The sequence below is a fragment of the Haliotis rubra genome, unplaced genomic scaffold (genome assembly GCF_003918875.1).
Source record: "Haliotis rubra isolate DU_JTF1 unplaced genomic scaffold, ASM391887v1 Scf51, whole genome shotgun sequence".
Lineage (NCBI taxonomy): Eukaryota > Metazoa > Mollusca > Gastropoda > Lepetellida > Haliotidae > Haliotis > Haliotis rubra.
This window is the reverse complement of record NW_025767202.1, coordinates 1,844,575-1,860,811: the sequence shown is the minus strand read 5'-3', so window position 1 is coordinate 1,860,811 and position 16,237 is coordinate 1,844,575. Positions and strand designations below refer to the sequence as shown.

The 16,237-nt window shown below is 38.3% G+C and overlaps 2 protein-coding genes and 1 long non-coding RNA gene across 3 annotated transcripts in view; 2 read left to right on the top strand and 1 right to left on the bottom strand.

Annotated features, from left to right (window-relative positions):
* Positions 1–3,358, top strand: part of LOC124292165 (kinesin-like protein KIF15) — a 51,341-nt gene extending 47,983 nt beyond the window's left edge. Inside the window, exons 35-36 of the mRNA XM_046729212.1 lie at positions 314–445; positions 1,014–3,358. Of these exons, the coding sequence (XP_046585168.1) occupies positions 314–445; positions 1,014–1,544 (663 nt within the window). The 3' untranslated portion in view covers positions 1,545–3,358. The remainder of the gene's footprint in view (positions 1–313; positions 446–1,013) is intronic.
* A 1,987-nt stretch (positions 3,359–5,345) lies between these two features.
* On the top strand, positions 5,346–9,416 carry LOC124292168. The gene is made up of 3 exons (XR_006902381.1): positions 5,346–5,421; positions 8,590–8,595; positions 9,406–9,416. It is a non-coding gene; the product is annotated as an uncharacterized LOC124292168 (long non-coding RNA).
* Positions 8,597–16,088, bottom strand: LOC124292167 (ER membrane protein complex subunit 8-like). The gene is given in 6 exon segments (XM_046729213.1): positions 8,597–9,324; positions 10,283–10,374; positions 11,470–11,539; positions 13,993–14,054; positions 14,056–14,070; positions 15,877–16,088. Coding segments are annotated over 6 exon segments (597 nt in total). The 5' UTR covers positions 16,081–16,088; the 3' UTR covers positions 8,597–9,170.
* Between the last annotated feature and the right edge of the window lie 149 nt (positions 16,089–16,237).

The following is a 16,237-nucleotide window of genomic DNA, read 5'->3' as shown; positions in this document are numbered from 1 at the left end:
TGAAAATGCAGAGCTAGAATTGTTGTAATCAAGTGCACTCATAAGCTGTGTCACTACACTTACTTGGTAATATGGCCATCTGCAGCTTCTCCTCTTATAATCACTGTGTGAAGTTCATTTCTGGTGTCCTCTGCCGTGATATTGCTAAAAGCGGTATAAAACTAAAGTCACTCATTCTCCTCTTATAAGTGGAGATATGTTGAGTCAGTTATGGCTCATATTAAAAACTTCTGCGAGTATTTAAGGAATTATTGCAACAAATATTCAGGAATTGTGCATCTGGTAAGTTCAGCTTTGTGTCTTCGTTTCCCAGGAGCTGGAGGAAGCACTGGAGAAGGTGAAGAGTCTGCAGGAAGAAGTGGCCAAGATGGGAGGACACATGAACCTCAAACAGAAGATCAAACTATTTCAGAAAACAAAGGCCGAGAACTTTGAGCTGACAAATGTATGATGTGTATATCTCTTCAGTTTTTATATTGATTAGTTTTCACGTTATTATTCAAGTAAAGTACAACTCTGCCTCAGTGAAGATCCAAGAACTGGTATAAGCATCCTATGTTTGTCATAATAAGGTGATTGGGTGGCTTGGCTCACTGCCGTGGTTGTTGCCGCTCATAGATACTCATTCATTGATAGATACTCATGATGTCTGTCATAGTACGTCTGGTCCAGCCTTGATTATTTACAAACTACTGTCCAGTAACTTGACTGTTGCTGAGTACCATCACACAATAAACAATTACTTAGCACTCTGCCACTTCTTCCTTTTCTATAAGGGTAGAGGCAGCAAAATACTCCATGTGGATCCCGCGGTACAGTGGTGCCCAAGAAGTCCATAAGGACCAACTGTTCTGCGGAGATATTATACCATGATATTGTGAGCAGGTGCTCATTATATCAATCACTGGCTTGTCTGGCTCATCTCAGTTATTTAAAGACTGTCGTGAATTGGCTGAAACATTTGTAAGTGTGGCAGCAAGAGACAGACAACTTACTTCTGTGTTTTTTTTCAGATAAATCATCATTTGAAGGCAGAGGTTCTGCGGCTCCAGATGGAGCTTGCCAGGCACACAGGAGCCCCAACCACGCCCAAACAGATCCTGCACCACAAGGAGAACATCAAGCCCGGGAGCCGGTCCTCCCACTGTGAGAGAACCATGTCTGCACAGAGGAAGGGCCAGGAGAGACAGACCCTCTTCCTCTCAGGGGACTACACACCTTCTGATGTCCTCAAGAAGGCCCGGCTGGAGAGTAAGCGCCCGGCAAGCACCAAGAAAACTAAACAAGAGACAATTTCTAACCTGCGCGGGCAGCAGGATGTCCCAGCTGTTGTCCTGGAGCCGGAGGTCTCCCCCCAGGAGGTGCCCCAGCAGGATCCCCCTGTTGTGCTGGAACCGGTTGTCTTCAAGGAGGAAGCTGACAAACAGATACAAGACAACCAAGATGTCACAGCGGAGGGGGAGGAACTTCAAGAAGATGAGTCGGATGACCTTGAGATTCAGTTCAAGTCCCCGCTAGTGGAGAATGTAGAAGCTATGACATAGTCATGATGGGAACAAGTGTCTCTGGAGCTGTTGATTGTTCCTCTGTAGAATCTGTCAACTATATTTCTGACTTGTCTCACCTCTTTGCTATCATGTTGTGTAGTAATGAAATTTGTTTGTTTTTTTCAAATTCTGGAATGGATGTATATAGTATATATTTAAATTCATGTACTTGTGTGATCGTGGTTCAGATTAAATCTGAAATTGATTGTTTTACAGAATGACCCGTTAGTGATATTTATATGTATGGAGAGGATGTTTTTGATTTATTTCTCTTCAACATCTCTCCCATAACAGCTCCTATTGTACTATCAGGACTTGCTTTTCAAAGATGTAAGCTCACAATGACTGACATTATGCCTACATTCAGTGCTAAAACATGAACTCTGACAAAAGACAAGAAGTGAACAGTGCTACCATAACTCTTTCAGAAATAATTAGCTTTCAGCTGTCAATGAGGTCAGCTGTTCCAAATGAAAGTTTGTGTAGTCGGCAGTTGACATTAAATAATTTGCATGATGCTACAAGTTGGTTGTGTGTGAGAAATGATGTTTGCAACAGTTGACATTAATATATAACAAAAATATAGCCACCTCTGATGTTAATGTACTATGAATTATCTTTACTTCAGGCAGGATGATGGTGAAAATGTATCTTAGTGTCATTAAATCAAACAATATGAGCTATTCCAGGACATTGTAAAATATACTGCAATCTCCTGCATGGTCGTTGTGCCCTTGTCGGTATGTTTTGGGGAGAAAACCACAATATTTGAACTGAAATACAATGGTAGCTGTGTGTTATGTCAAGAATTTCAGTCTGTGCCTTGTTTCAAGTCTGTTTAACATGGAATGAATGAATTGTTCATTTGATAAATATTGTCCTGTCTCTATACTGAACAGAAAAGGTCAGGGATCATGAATGTTTCAGGGGATATTTCTTTGTTGTAAAAATACTCAAAAAGAATGCATGGTACCTTACTTGTTTTGTTCAGTATGTAAACTATTTCCATATTCCACGAGTATTATCAACTTATAACAAGACACTGAGTATTCTAATGCGCTTTCCCAAAGAACAACTGTGGAAATCATTAAAGTATTTGTCGGTACAAAGAGGTGAGTTTAGCCTTGGTCTGAATGTTAGCTTTCCTTGCCATAACAAACACCCTCTGAACTATTGTCAAGATACTCATAAAGTTACCCTATTTTAAAATATGTATAATTTACTGTGAAATGAAATCACTGTCGTCAGTAGTATTTGTTCTTTTCACTGAATGTTTTTATCACAGATGTACTGTACAAGAAATGTGTCCTGTACATATATATATTTATGAGACCTGGTATATTTGGTAGTGCTTTTATCTTGTTTATGGCAGCAGTGGTCACGTGCTAACAGAATTGGAAGATCTCAATAGTGCTACGAATCTTCACAGGTGTAATTGTGTATGTAGCATCTGTGAACGTATAATGATGCCGTGAGATACTGGTTGTCCCGGCCCAGATTCAATACTTTCACACCACTGAGAGTGTTGTCGTTCACATCATGGCAGCATCCACTACATGATCAGGGATTTATCATTCTACGACACATTTTGTGCAAAAATCTTTATTACTCACTAAATTCTATTTGGTGAGATGGTGGCTGATGCTACAGGTTTCATTATCCGCCTGTATCATTATGTCACCTTCGAGGTACAAGTCCGACTTAAGTTGCTGCTTCAGCTGTTTTATTGTGTATAAAGCTAACCGGAACCTGAATGAGTGCATGGTTTAGAAGCCAGAAATGACTGCAGACAGAATAAAAGAACATGTATATGAACATTGTTATTCAATCATTATTCAATCATTATTCAATCATTATTCAGAACTCTACAAACTTTGGGTTCACACCGGAACTCAGGAAACGATCTACAGCAGCTAGAGAATTCTGAATAATTCATTGGGCAGTAAAGCTGTTCCGTTCCGCCTTGTAATGAAAGCCTGAACTAACATGGGCACATAAGCTTGTACCGAGTTATTTCATTCATGCTGGCTTCATCAGTATTTGTCATGGTATACAGAATGAAAATCGTAAAGTGGAGCAGACAAACCCAATAGGGGGAACCTGGATTCAAATCGATGATCGTGTGTTTCTGCAACTGGTGTTAACTAGCTGAATAACAAACAAGGCAACAACCGTCCGTCTATTGATAGTTTTATTTACATCTCGACTGCAGGATGTTTTGGACCGTTACTTTGTCTGATCACCATTTGTACCGAAGTAATATACATCTCGTACAAACACCTGTGTAAACAAACATGATACAGAGAAACATGCGCAGGAATGAGGATAGATCTGTCGCACAACAACTGTAAAAAAATGTAAACTCCAATATTGTGACAATCAAACTGACGCAGTGTTCACGAGATGCTTCTGAAGCCAGGTTTCATATCTGGTCTAGATTTCTGGTCCCATGCCTCACTGGCCATTATGACCATATGCTTTCAACACTGTACTTCAATGTGTCTTTTGCACCAAATTTGTATAACACTGAAAACAAAATATTCACTGAATGGCAAGAGCAATTATGCTCTTGGAGGCAGGTTTGCTTGTTTTAATGCACTCACCAATTTACCAGCTAAATGATGACAATCTGTAAATATTCAAGTCTGGTGCTGACAATCAAGACATTGACTTCAAGAGCATCTATCTATGAAACTCGGATACAATAACATGCACTAACCATGTCCGCGAGCCTGACCACCCAAACCCAATCTTACAACAAGCATAGGTTGAAGACCAATTCTAACCTGGATTTTCACAGGTCTTAAATGCAGATGTGATTTAGCTGGTACATTTGGCAAGGCAACAGTTTACTGGAATCCAAATGGCCCTGGCTGTCCCCTCCATGCACTTTACCAAACTAGCATGCTTCTTAGATCCTAAAAGTTAATTGTGTTGGGGTAGGTTACCATCCTCAGCCTTCAGAAACACTCTGTGATCAAGCAACTCTTTTGGGTTGGGCACCACTTGACAATCAAACAACATTAGCTTCAGTTGTAAGTTAGAATCTCAATGAATTAATTGATGTATTTTTAGGTTAAACTCATGGGCGGATTCAGGAAGTTTGAAAGGGGGGGTGGTGGATCAGGTGGTTCGAACCCCCCAAATCATTGGCTCCGAAAAAAAAATCTTCAATGTGGCCTTAAGTCGTGTGTGTGTGTGTGTGTGTTTTTTGTGTTTTTTTCGAACACCCTGAATCTGCCAATGAAACTCAAATGTTTATCACATTCAAAGTTAACCAGGAAGAACCGCTGCAGCCTCAATCAGACACAGGGCCATCAATCAATCAAAGGAAACTGAACACTGTAACGAAGTGTGAAGCCATGGTGTCATGTGGGTTGCGGGAATTTATATTGATGGAGACATACTATCCCGAATAATGAAGAATATGTTGGATTTGTGAAAACAGTTCACCTCGAGTTGTGATACCAATATTACTTGCAGGTTCTTTTTTTTTTCACCAAAATGTGGGAACCCTGATACATACTACACAAAGGTATCCATGGTAACCCAGGAGCTATGCTATCTGAATACTATAGTTTGTGAAAGATACAAGACTTGTGAGCCAATAAACAAACGGAGAGAAAATATATTATATTTCACCAACCATCCCAACAGATAATTCTGGTTTCTCCTCAACATAGTGTAACCTAAATAAATAACCAACATTGTATTCTATAAATCATGAAATTAATTTGCATTCTGAAAATGATTAAATAAACGCCAACATGAGAGAATGACTATGGTTTTAGGTCTCTTTTAGTGAAATTCAAGTAATATGACAATATCACTCTTGAAATAGGCTTCAGACTTTGTGTCAAGGAATCAAGCCCTGGTCTTCAGTATGATTACCAAACCACTACTTTATCCCATTAATTATAGCTTTAATAATACAAATATACAAAAAACAATCGTACAATGTTACTGCTGAGAAAAAAATATTGTCAATATGTTAATGAGTGACTGAGTGAGTTAAGTTTTACGTCACTTTCAGCAATATTCCAGCAATATCACGTCAGGGGACACCAAACATTGTACCCATGTGGGGAATCAAACCGGGTCTTTGGAGTGACGAGCGAACACCTTAACCTAACATGGTTATGAAGAAAGGCATCTATGATAGCAAGTTACATACGAAGATGGGTAATTGAATGAGCAAGTCATTGTTTACGTCATACAAACAGTAACCATAGCAACAGGAGAATAAACAAGCTACCTAGCACATTACACCTTGTCTCAGTGCAACATCTTGCTCACTGTGTTCTTGCACACCGACAGTGCATATTAACTCATCTTCCATGCTATTCCCCTTAAATATCTACACATTACCCATGATACAATGTCATTTCAGTGCTGTGAAACATTAGCCACCCATATTGATGTACAGTCACATTAAAGGTATCTGAAGAACTGTGGGTAGACATTGTACGAAATAGTTTCCAAATGCCAGTTTTGCCAGAGTCGGTCAAGCTATGCCTGAAAGTTATAAGCCCACATAATTTACCAGCCTGAAATTGTATGTAGAAACTAAGCAAAAGATTACAAAAAGGTAAAATACCATCATTTATCAGGCCATAATCTTGCATGATTTAAAAAGTGTATCATAACTTATAGGTCGGAGCGAGTTACATATTTAAAAAATTATCTCATGAAAATTCACCTGCCAGTCGGGCCAGTGACTGTGGAGACATACAGAGCATAGTGATATAACGTTAGAGCTTTGTTGGTCTGTTGTAATCAGCAGAGTTAATACAACTCCCTGAATAAAAGAAATGCTGTTTTATATCTTTACACGTCTACATTTGACTAAAGCAAAGCCTTTTTCCAACTGATTTAATTTACACAGAATACAGATGAAAACGATAACCCTAGGAATAAATAATGAATACTTTACACTTTATGGCATTGTTACCATGGTTACAGGTGGTTATCTTGTAATCATATTATGTTTTATATCAGCTTACACACATGTACATATGAAACATTGTGAAGATGCAACAATACTTGAATACAATCATCAGTATATTTTCTTCAACAGTGACAAAATTTAAAATGGTTCGTATAGATCTAATAGAAAAAGTTCTATAGTTCAGTTTTCACTCTGCAAGCAGAAACTCTTTGAAATGTTTATGACTGTTAAATACTACCATTCTGAAAAACCAAGTTCCACCTACCACATTAAAAATCACTATATGCCTGCAAATTGGTGTTCAGTCCTACACTAGTATTTTCTTATTTTCACAATAAACTCTGCAATTCAGTCCTCAAACTTGACAACACTTCCACTACAGACTCCCTTACACCATACTTTGTAAAACACTGTAAGGAGTGTAGGACCATCAGGCTCACCACATCATGTGCCTCACTGTCTCTTGAAGCTGTACTTAATGAGAGAAACACTGTAAGGAGGATCAGAACTTCAGGCTCAAAACATCACATGCCTACACAAAGTCTGGTACATGATGACGCGGCAAAGAGTGTAAGGAGTTTAGGACCATCAAGCTCACTGCATCACATGCCACCAATGAAAGGTACATGATAATGAAAGAAACACTGTAAGGAGTTTAGGACCATCAGGCTCACTGCATCACATGCCACCAATGAAAGGTACATGATAATAAAAGAAACACTGTAAGGAGTTTAGGACCATCAGGCTCACTGCATCACATGCCACCAATGAAAGGTACATGATAATGAAAGAAACACTGTAAGGAGTTTAGGACCATCAGGCTCACTGCATCACATGCCACCAATGAAAGGTACATGATAATGAAAGAAACACTGTAAGGAGTTTTGGACCATCAGGCTCACTGCATCACATGCCACCAATGAAAGGTACATGATAATGAAAGAAACACTAAGTTTTGGACCATCAGGTTTACCACATTCCACATACAAAGTTACACAAACATGGCAACGTATAAATACATTTTTCTGGTTAAATAATTTATGTTCTGTTTAAAATGCACAGACTGAAAACATATGAGCATGAGAACAAACAGTGCTGCATGGTCAGTTGTCGCTGTGACAATGACAAGGGAAGGTGGAGCTAACTGCTGAGTGTGTTGGGTAGGTTGAGGAAACTGAAAACATTCTGAGGGTTCCAAGCACGTTTCCACTATGGACTGTTGGGCTGGGACGGGTCCAAATTTTCTACCCAGGTACACTGCCCTGTTATCCCTACCCTACCCGGATACCCATTATGTTAATTCCTGACATCAAATTTGCAAGAAATGGCAATATATTCTTCAGCTCGGAGGCTACAATTTCGAGTTTTCAATATCTTAACCATGTATTATATTCAAAACAAGTGACTGTAAATTATTTCTAAATCTTCAAAGATAATACAACCTTTTAATCATGAAAGAATAACATATTACATTGTATAATCTATTTGTCACATGATTATAACGGGTCTGGGTATTGAGACGGGTACCCGGGTCCAACTCATTACCCAACTGTCCCGGGTATCCGGGTTACCCGTCCCAGCCCTACAGGATTGACAGAGAAGGGAGAGATGCAAAGTGTGAGATTGGAGAAGTAAATAAACATCAAAACCCTCTCTTTAATAGTGTCTCATAAAATTCACTCCTTGTCATATTCTTTTCAAATAAACTAAAGCAGAAATATTTGCGAGTTAAAGTTGCAAATTGGTAACAAATGTGGGAATGTTCAGGGCCCCGCTTCACAAAGCTATCGTAGCTACGACTGTCGCAACTCCTATACTGTAACATACACACACGACAGTCGCAGGTCTACTATAGCTTTCTGAAATGGGGCCCTGGACAGTTTTCAGCTATGCATCATGATTTTTTTACCCAATGGAGATCACTCCCACCTCAGCCAGATTCTGACCCTTCTGCTCATGCATGTCTCGGATGCATGCCATATATGATGATGATTTCTACGTGTGCTACTACTGGACTAAACTCTGTACTAAACAGTACCTGTGACTACAGTCAATATTTGTGACTAGACAAGCTAAACGTCACACAACAAACAGGATCCTGTCAAATGATATAGTCCTTTATTTTTTGGCGATACTAATATTGAATGAAAATTAATGACAAACATGGAAATTGAATAAACATACAACTGTATATCTTAAAAAATGTTACATAAATATTAATAAAAAGAGAGAAATGTCATTAAATTAATAAATTCCGATCCTCACATCAAATGACAGTCATAAGTGCATAGGGCAATGTGTTTTGACATGGATATTTGTTTCAAGTTATCGTTAAGTCACAGATATATAATGATTACTTCATTCTTGTCTGACAGAAATGAGTTGTTTGAGCACTCAGAACCACAACATTTGTAAAGATTTAAACATAGGTTTACAACAGGGGAGACAACTGTTACGTTACATAGCTGTGAATATTGCAACTTCACTCACATTCGCCTGCAACCATACAACCAGATTCAGAGAACCATGCACCATGCATATACACAATTATTTCTGGTAACAGCTTGAACGTGACGCCGTCCAGAGTCACCGACTGACCCACGCTCTCACAGTCTCTCCGTACCAGTCCAGAAAACATATATTACAGGATTATTCACAGATCCCTGAAGGTGGAGTTATGTGCAGCGACTGATGAGGTCGTTCAGCTCTAGGTTCCTCCAGTCGTGTTTTATATCATCAAAATGATTGTCAAAGTCCAATATTTTCTTGTAGGATTCAGATTTTAATAATGTGGATGCTGCACTTAATGCGTCCTCTTCAACAACTCGTCTGAAACACAAAACAAAGATACGAGCACATTACATCTCAGCCCGGACATGTTTTAGTGCTAGAATAATAATATTGCAAAAGTAATCTCGAAATCTTGTAAAGCAATCAATTTAATGGGATTATGCTATTGTAAAAGCGAGAGAGTATGGTTACATAGATTTCAAGAGAGACTGGACATGCAGACTTGTTACCCATATAGGAGAGAGGTTATTGTCATGTATTCAATATCTGTACACTCTAATATGAACAATACTGAAAGTACCTGTCCAATCAAATTGTACTGTTCATTCTAAGTTCAAGCAGCCTGAGTGGTTTTATGGTGCTTTTCAAAATACTCCAGCAATATCATGGTGCTTTACACCAGAAATAGGCTTTTTTCATATTAGGGTTGTAACAATGCATTGAACTATCGATGGATTGCAATTGTTGAGTCTCTGATAGAAATTAATCGATGGTGGAAACGAAATACTATCGATGTATCGATAATATGTGTGACTATTGATAGTTAAGTAATTGACTTCCGTTGACTTCTGTGCAAAATACAGGATGTTTGGGTGTGGACTTACAGCTTCATTGAGTTTATGTTTTAACTGTTTACTTGATCTGGGTTTCAAGTTTCTTGTCAGTTATTTAAAGAGACTTCAATTTGTTTTTATTTCATATAAACGTGCTGGGTTCGGCTTACCATACGAGTTAGAGGGGTGACTATTGAAGGGAAAATAACTGTTGCGGTAGCAATATTACAATAGGTTTTTTCTCCATGAATTGTCTCATTTGAAGTCATTTCCCAAATAAATTTATATTTCACCACTGGGCTACCTCACTGCTCTGTAACAGTATGGAGTGCTTTAAGTCATTATATCTATACACGCTCTTCAGCGTGTTCTTGGTTTCTAAAAATGGCAACTGGCCACTCAGAAAATTATTTTCTTTAGTGGATAATGGCATCTGTTCTTACTTCTTTTCTAGTTCCTTCCAAGCGTTGTCTCGAAGAGAGTATCCCTTGAAGACCTGGGACACTGACTCTGGGCTCACATGTCTGTTGTCTATCTGTAAACATCAAATATATTCAACTGTAACTACACGATTCGAGCCCAAATTCAGCTTGTGGCAACCAAAAGTCATATTCCAGACTTGAAAATAAAACTGAATTGACTTCACAACACAACTTTCCTTCTTTGTTTCGGTTTTGTTAAGACCACAATCAGCCGTGTTCCAGCTATATGACAACAGCTTTCAATAATGAAACCTGGACCAGACAATCCAGTGAATGATCATGTCAGGAAGGAGCCATGCTGTTGACGCCAAGCAATCAACAAAGTCACCAACAGTAACATCCACATTAATTTGGTGATCTCCTGTGAACAGCAGGGGGTCAGTTCTAACCTTGACTCCACAATGGGGATGAGATTAAACATTGATAAAGGTGAGGTGAAATTGGATTTAACGTCGTGCTTGAGAATATTTCGCTCATATGACGACGTGCATGCGTGTGTGTGTGTATGTGCCGCTGCTTGTACTAGCCCAGACTTAAGCTGGTTTTATAGTGCTAGCCCACTGAGATACCATGGCGCAGTGAAGCATGAATACCCCACTCAGACACATTATACTGACTCCGAGCCGACCAGTTCTTGTTGTATGCATTCATGCCGCGCGCCAGGCAGGGACCAACAAGTACCATATTTTAAGGTCTTTTGGTATGACGCGGTCGGGGATCGAACCCGCGACCTTTCGCTCTCCGGGCGGACACTCTAACCACTACACCACGGAGGCGGTATTGATAAAGGTAGATCATGGGGCTAGTCAAATATTTGGAGTATGACACTCCAGACATCATACTATCTACCGCATAACGGTATGGCATTAGCATTGTGCAACAGATTTGAACATAGCCACACCTCGAAGGTGCACTTATCTGCTGACATTTCTAATTTATGTATTGTCCACTTTTGCCAAACATCCCTAATGTAGCACAGCTTTTGAAAAAAAGGACAGAGACACCCAAAAAAATAATCTTGATCTGGCAAAAAAAATGTATTCATGTGAACATGGTAAAAATCGTAGAGTGTAAGGATGCATAAAATCTTATATTCGAAGGTATTTATTGTGTTTATGACGTGTTACTTTTTTAACAAGGCACATTACCATAAATATACAAGCATCTGCAAAGTTGTCTGCCACTTTCCTCCCAATTGTCCTGGCCATATGATTCAATCTGGAACACAGCAAGCATGACATAAAGGATGAGCATGATCAATACTACAAACTGGGCTTGACGACAAGAATTAGTTTCAACAATAAAACTGCTACATATAAGTTCAGTACCACAGATCATGAAGCAAAGCTTTAATCATCTTCCACTTACTCTTGAGATTTTGAAAGGAATATATAGATAAGAGCATGTATACAATATATAAGCCATAGGATATCAACACTGTTTGAAAGGTTGCTTTTCTAAAGAAACAATATTTTTATTGAAATATGCAACATACAACTTTATTATGAAAGCATATTTTTCCAGCTACCTGATTGGACTAGAGGCGGTCATGTGACCGTCAACAGAAAAGTATAGTAACTCCAACCAAAAGTCATATTGACATGAGTTACTAAAAACAGATTTTGACTTAAGCTATGACGTCATTTTATTGTTTACATGTCACAGTATTGTTGACAAAACATTATTGGTTTGTAGCAAAAAATAAAAATACTTTTCTTGACTAAATGGACACGTTTTGGTCTTTAGAAGTTTTTTTCGGTAATTACATAATAAAACAATTATGGACTGTTTTTATGGACCCGCTAAATGCAATATTGTCCTTGGTCAATATTGGTTTTCGTGGGTCCATAAAAAACAGGCATTTCACCTCATCACCAGCCTATAATTGTACAGTAAAAAATTAGTATGCTGTATATCTGTATATCCAGAGGCTAAATGAACATACAAATAATTCAACAAGCCTATCAGACATTATTATTTACAACATGAACCTGTGGATTCATGAGGGTATCATAAACTCTGTGGGAAGGAGAGTCAGACTGCTCATTATCAAGCTCATGTTGAAAATTGACATTTATAGTTTGCAGATGGTTAAAGCATATTCTTGTTAGTACAATTCTAAAGGCCACATCATCATGATCATTCAATCATTTACATGTTGTACCAATATACATAGTCCTGAATTTATCAGGCAAGAAATCCTGCATCCATTAACAAAAAGGGACATCAAGAAAATCAAAGAGTAAACATTACTATTGTTCTTCATCTTCCCAAGACTTTCATTAGAGTTGACTATGATTGTAAGAGGCGACTAACAGGATCAGGGGTCAGGCTTGCTGACTTGGTTCACAAATGGGATATCTCTCAAAACTTAGACCGCCATATCTTAGACAGCCATATCTTAGACACTAATGAAGGGGATTAATTAAGACAACACCCATGGCTGAAATAGAACAGTCCTAATTAGTGTTCCCTGCTGAGTTCGATTCGATTTGATTCTTTATTCAGTTATATGCCCCTCGTCATGATTTAACACTGTATACATGATAAAATATGGTTATCCATTGAAATATACATAATTTTTTACATTTACAAAAGGAGGCTGGACAAAACATTTCGGTACTTACATGCATAACTTTATGTACTTACATAATTTTGCAATACTATCTATAGATGGGTTTGTAGACCTAACTTGTATTCAGAAGTAAATAATATGAACTGTACAAGTGGGATTAAGTTTATAGATGCATGCCATGTTTTCATTTGAATATCTCCTCACAAGATGAAAGGGTCAACTGTTCTGATACCTTAAGTGGAGTACCTTTGAAATAAATAGAACAACTGAAACTGTAAAGTATGTGTAAATCTCATTACAGTAATGTCAGACCATAACATGTGTTATTATAAGCTGTAGTTCTTATGGGAGGACACCTGGCAGTCTAAGTTTTGGGAGGTTACCCACACACGTCATTGTATCCAATTGCATAGATCATTAATCACTAGATTGTCTGGTCATATACCATGATGGCTGGAATGTTAGGGAGTGAGGCAAGTACTGAGATCTAGAAAACTTGTTTGGGAAGAGACAATGATATACCTTTCAGTTTCACACAACCTGGTACCTCTTAAAGTTTCCAAATCTATATTTAACCAACGAAATACAATGTTTTTGACAGGTATTTTTTAACCTCTCCTTCTCACCTCACCACAAAAATCGCGGAGGGATAGTCTAATGGTTAAAGCGTCCGCTCATCACGCTGAAGACCCAGGTACGACTCCCCACATGGGCACTATGTGTGAAGCCCAATTCAGGTGTTCTCCGCCATGATATTGCTGGAATATTGCCCAAAATTTGGTTGGAGTAAGAAACTGAATAACAGGGTGGTCATAATGAGTTGTAGCAATAGTTCCAGTCACACACAACAAGGTTGTGATTTCTCATTATGGTATATTCCAATAGAGTTGCATGTTGAATACTGGGACAGGGATTGGGACAGAGAACTTTGACAATGGGCCATTTTCAAGATTATTAGCCATTTTCTGAATTCAAAATGGTCCAATGCCCTTGTGTCAATTGTAAACTTCAAATTTTAATGGGCCATTTTTTTATTCTAATGTGCAAAATGGCCCCTGGCCCCTGCCTTTACTCAATCATTGTTGGGAATACTTACTGGTTGTCACTGTAGTGTTGGTTCGCCTGGTAGTACCCTCCTATCACATAGCCCTTGCTTCGGGCAATATGCATCAATCTGGAATTGGAAATATACCCATTAAACCATGTACACCACATACACTGGCACAGGAAAAGACTACAACAAGCAGAGCTCCAAGAAGTTTTAATACAACATAGCCTTGACATGTGCTAAAATTTGCAAACTGATACTTAAGCTGAAAAATCTCATTTCTTTAAAGGTCAGTACTGAGAAGGTCATCTGCTCTGAAGCAGTGTTTGGAAGCAACAGCCGATAACCCAACTCAGCCCTGCTCGACTATTTCACAAGAAAAGTTTCAGCCTGGCTAGACCACTCGTGTAGACTTTCTGTCTTACTTGACTTTCCTCTTGTTTGTGAAAAAATGCACTTTGAAATAGAAACAGACAGACCCTTACATAAGATTTTTTTTAATAAGCTTCCACAAATACGACGGGAAAATGAATGACAAAAAAGCTTTACACATTAGTGTATATATTACAGGCTCTCCAAAGGGCTTTGATTACAGAACATGGAGCTGTACAAGCAATGAAAACAAAGGATATGTTTCAAGGTATTTTTTCCATGAAAGTTAAATCATTTCATGAGAAAAATTAATACAAATGTGCACTATATTGACTAGACTGTGTATGATGTGACTGTGTGTTAGAGGCACTTCGCTAGCCAAAAAGGGCTCTGGGTAGGAAAGAATTTTGATACAAGAATGGTAGGGCTGCAACTAATCCACTATGAGACAAATATAACACATGTCATGAATAGTGGGTAATCAATACAATAACAAGTCAGCAGTGGATGTATTTTAATGCTGATGTTATTATACAATAACAAAATACATTATTTGACATGTTTTTATCATGTTGTCAACACTTGAGTGTTAATTTATCCATAACCAGTGTCCACCTTACTGTTAAATTAAAAACATGACAGTGTTGACTATTATCCTGGCATGGATATCTTAATTAAAAAATATATTTTGCATATCTCAGTTTAATAAATAACACTCACATTCAGGTGAAAATACTTTGGTTTCAGTGGTCATGGATAACAAAATTGAATTCATGAAGGGATATCGTTTTACAAACATTGGCTGCTGATCCAATCAAGCTGACAATAAGTATTTTGTCGCTCATCCTTAAGAAAACCATATGTGCTTTTCTTGTCTTTGCTTTCAATGTAAACATGACCGAAAACAGTTATCCTGCACAGCGCGCCTGGGATGTCTGTTTTGATGTTCTGGACCTCGATTGTTTTGGTTTGAGAAAAATATTGTGAATGGGGAAGAGTTCCTTCCTTTCCCCCAACCCTAAACCTAATCCTAAACCTAACTTAAATTTTGGACTTTTAGTCATTTTTTGAGTTCTCTAGTAATTGTTGTGTTAAGTTTTGTTAATAATTTTAGTATATTTATAAATATTATTTGGGATGGGCGAACGGGAGGAACTCTTACCAAACACAAACACACACAACATAATGTATAAGAGCGGTTAGGTATGAGCAAATAAACCTGAAATTCATGTCAGTGTTGTGACTTGTCAGCTTGTAGGAAGAGAGTCAAAAGTTGTGCAAACAATCCCTGGGACACTGTGTGTCTAAATATGGGATTCAAACTCTAAATCTACAGATCCTGGCCTAACCAAGGGACGTAACTCTAAAAGTGATGTAGAGTTCTGACCACCGGCGCCCTGTTAATGTTTAAGGTTATCCTGTTAGATCAAATCAGTGATACAAGAAATGTAACATGTATCCTTAACTTAAATAAAACCAACCCAGCAGAGCATATTGTTATTCCTGGATATAATCCTATTGGAACATAAATCATCATATGAGAATGGGCAGAGCACGCACCTGCAAAAGAGCAGCTTCCAGCATAGGCGCTAGGCTCAGTGATATATGAAACAACGGTATACAATCAACAAAACGAATGCCACGATGGTCTTTCCCCTTCGAATCTTCAGCCAAAAGGACTCCATTCACAGCGCAGTGTGGGTATTTAGCTGCGTGCAAAAGAAGCTTGCAGTAAGCTTGCACGCTGACCATGATTTCCGCCATTTTTGATGAGCGAATGCGGTCCTACAATGACTTTTCATTTTATCCAGATTATCAGAATAACATTAATTGTATGAGTTTTAACTCGAATAATAAATAATATTATACGTTTTATCAACCGAACCGAGAAAGAACAACAACGTTTTCGTATTTTATGATA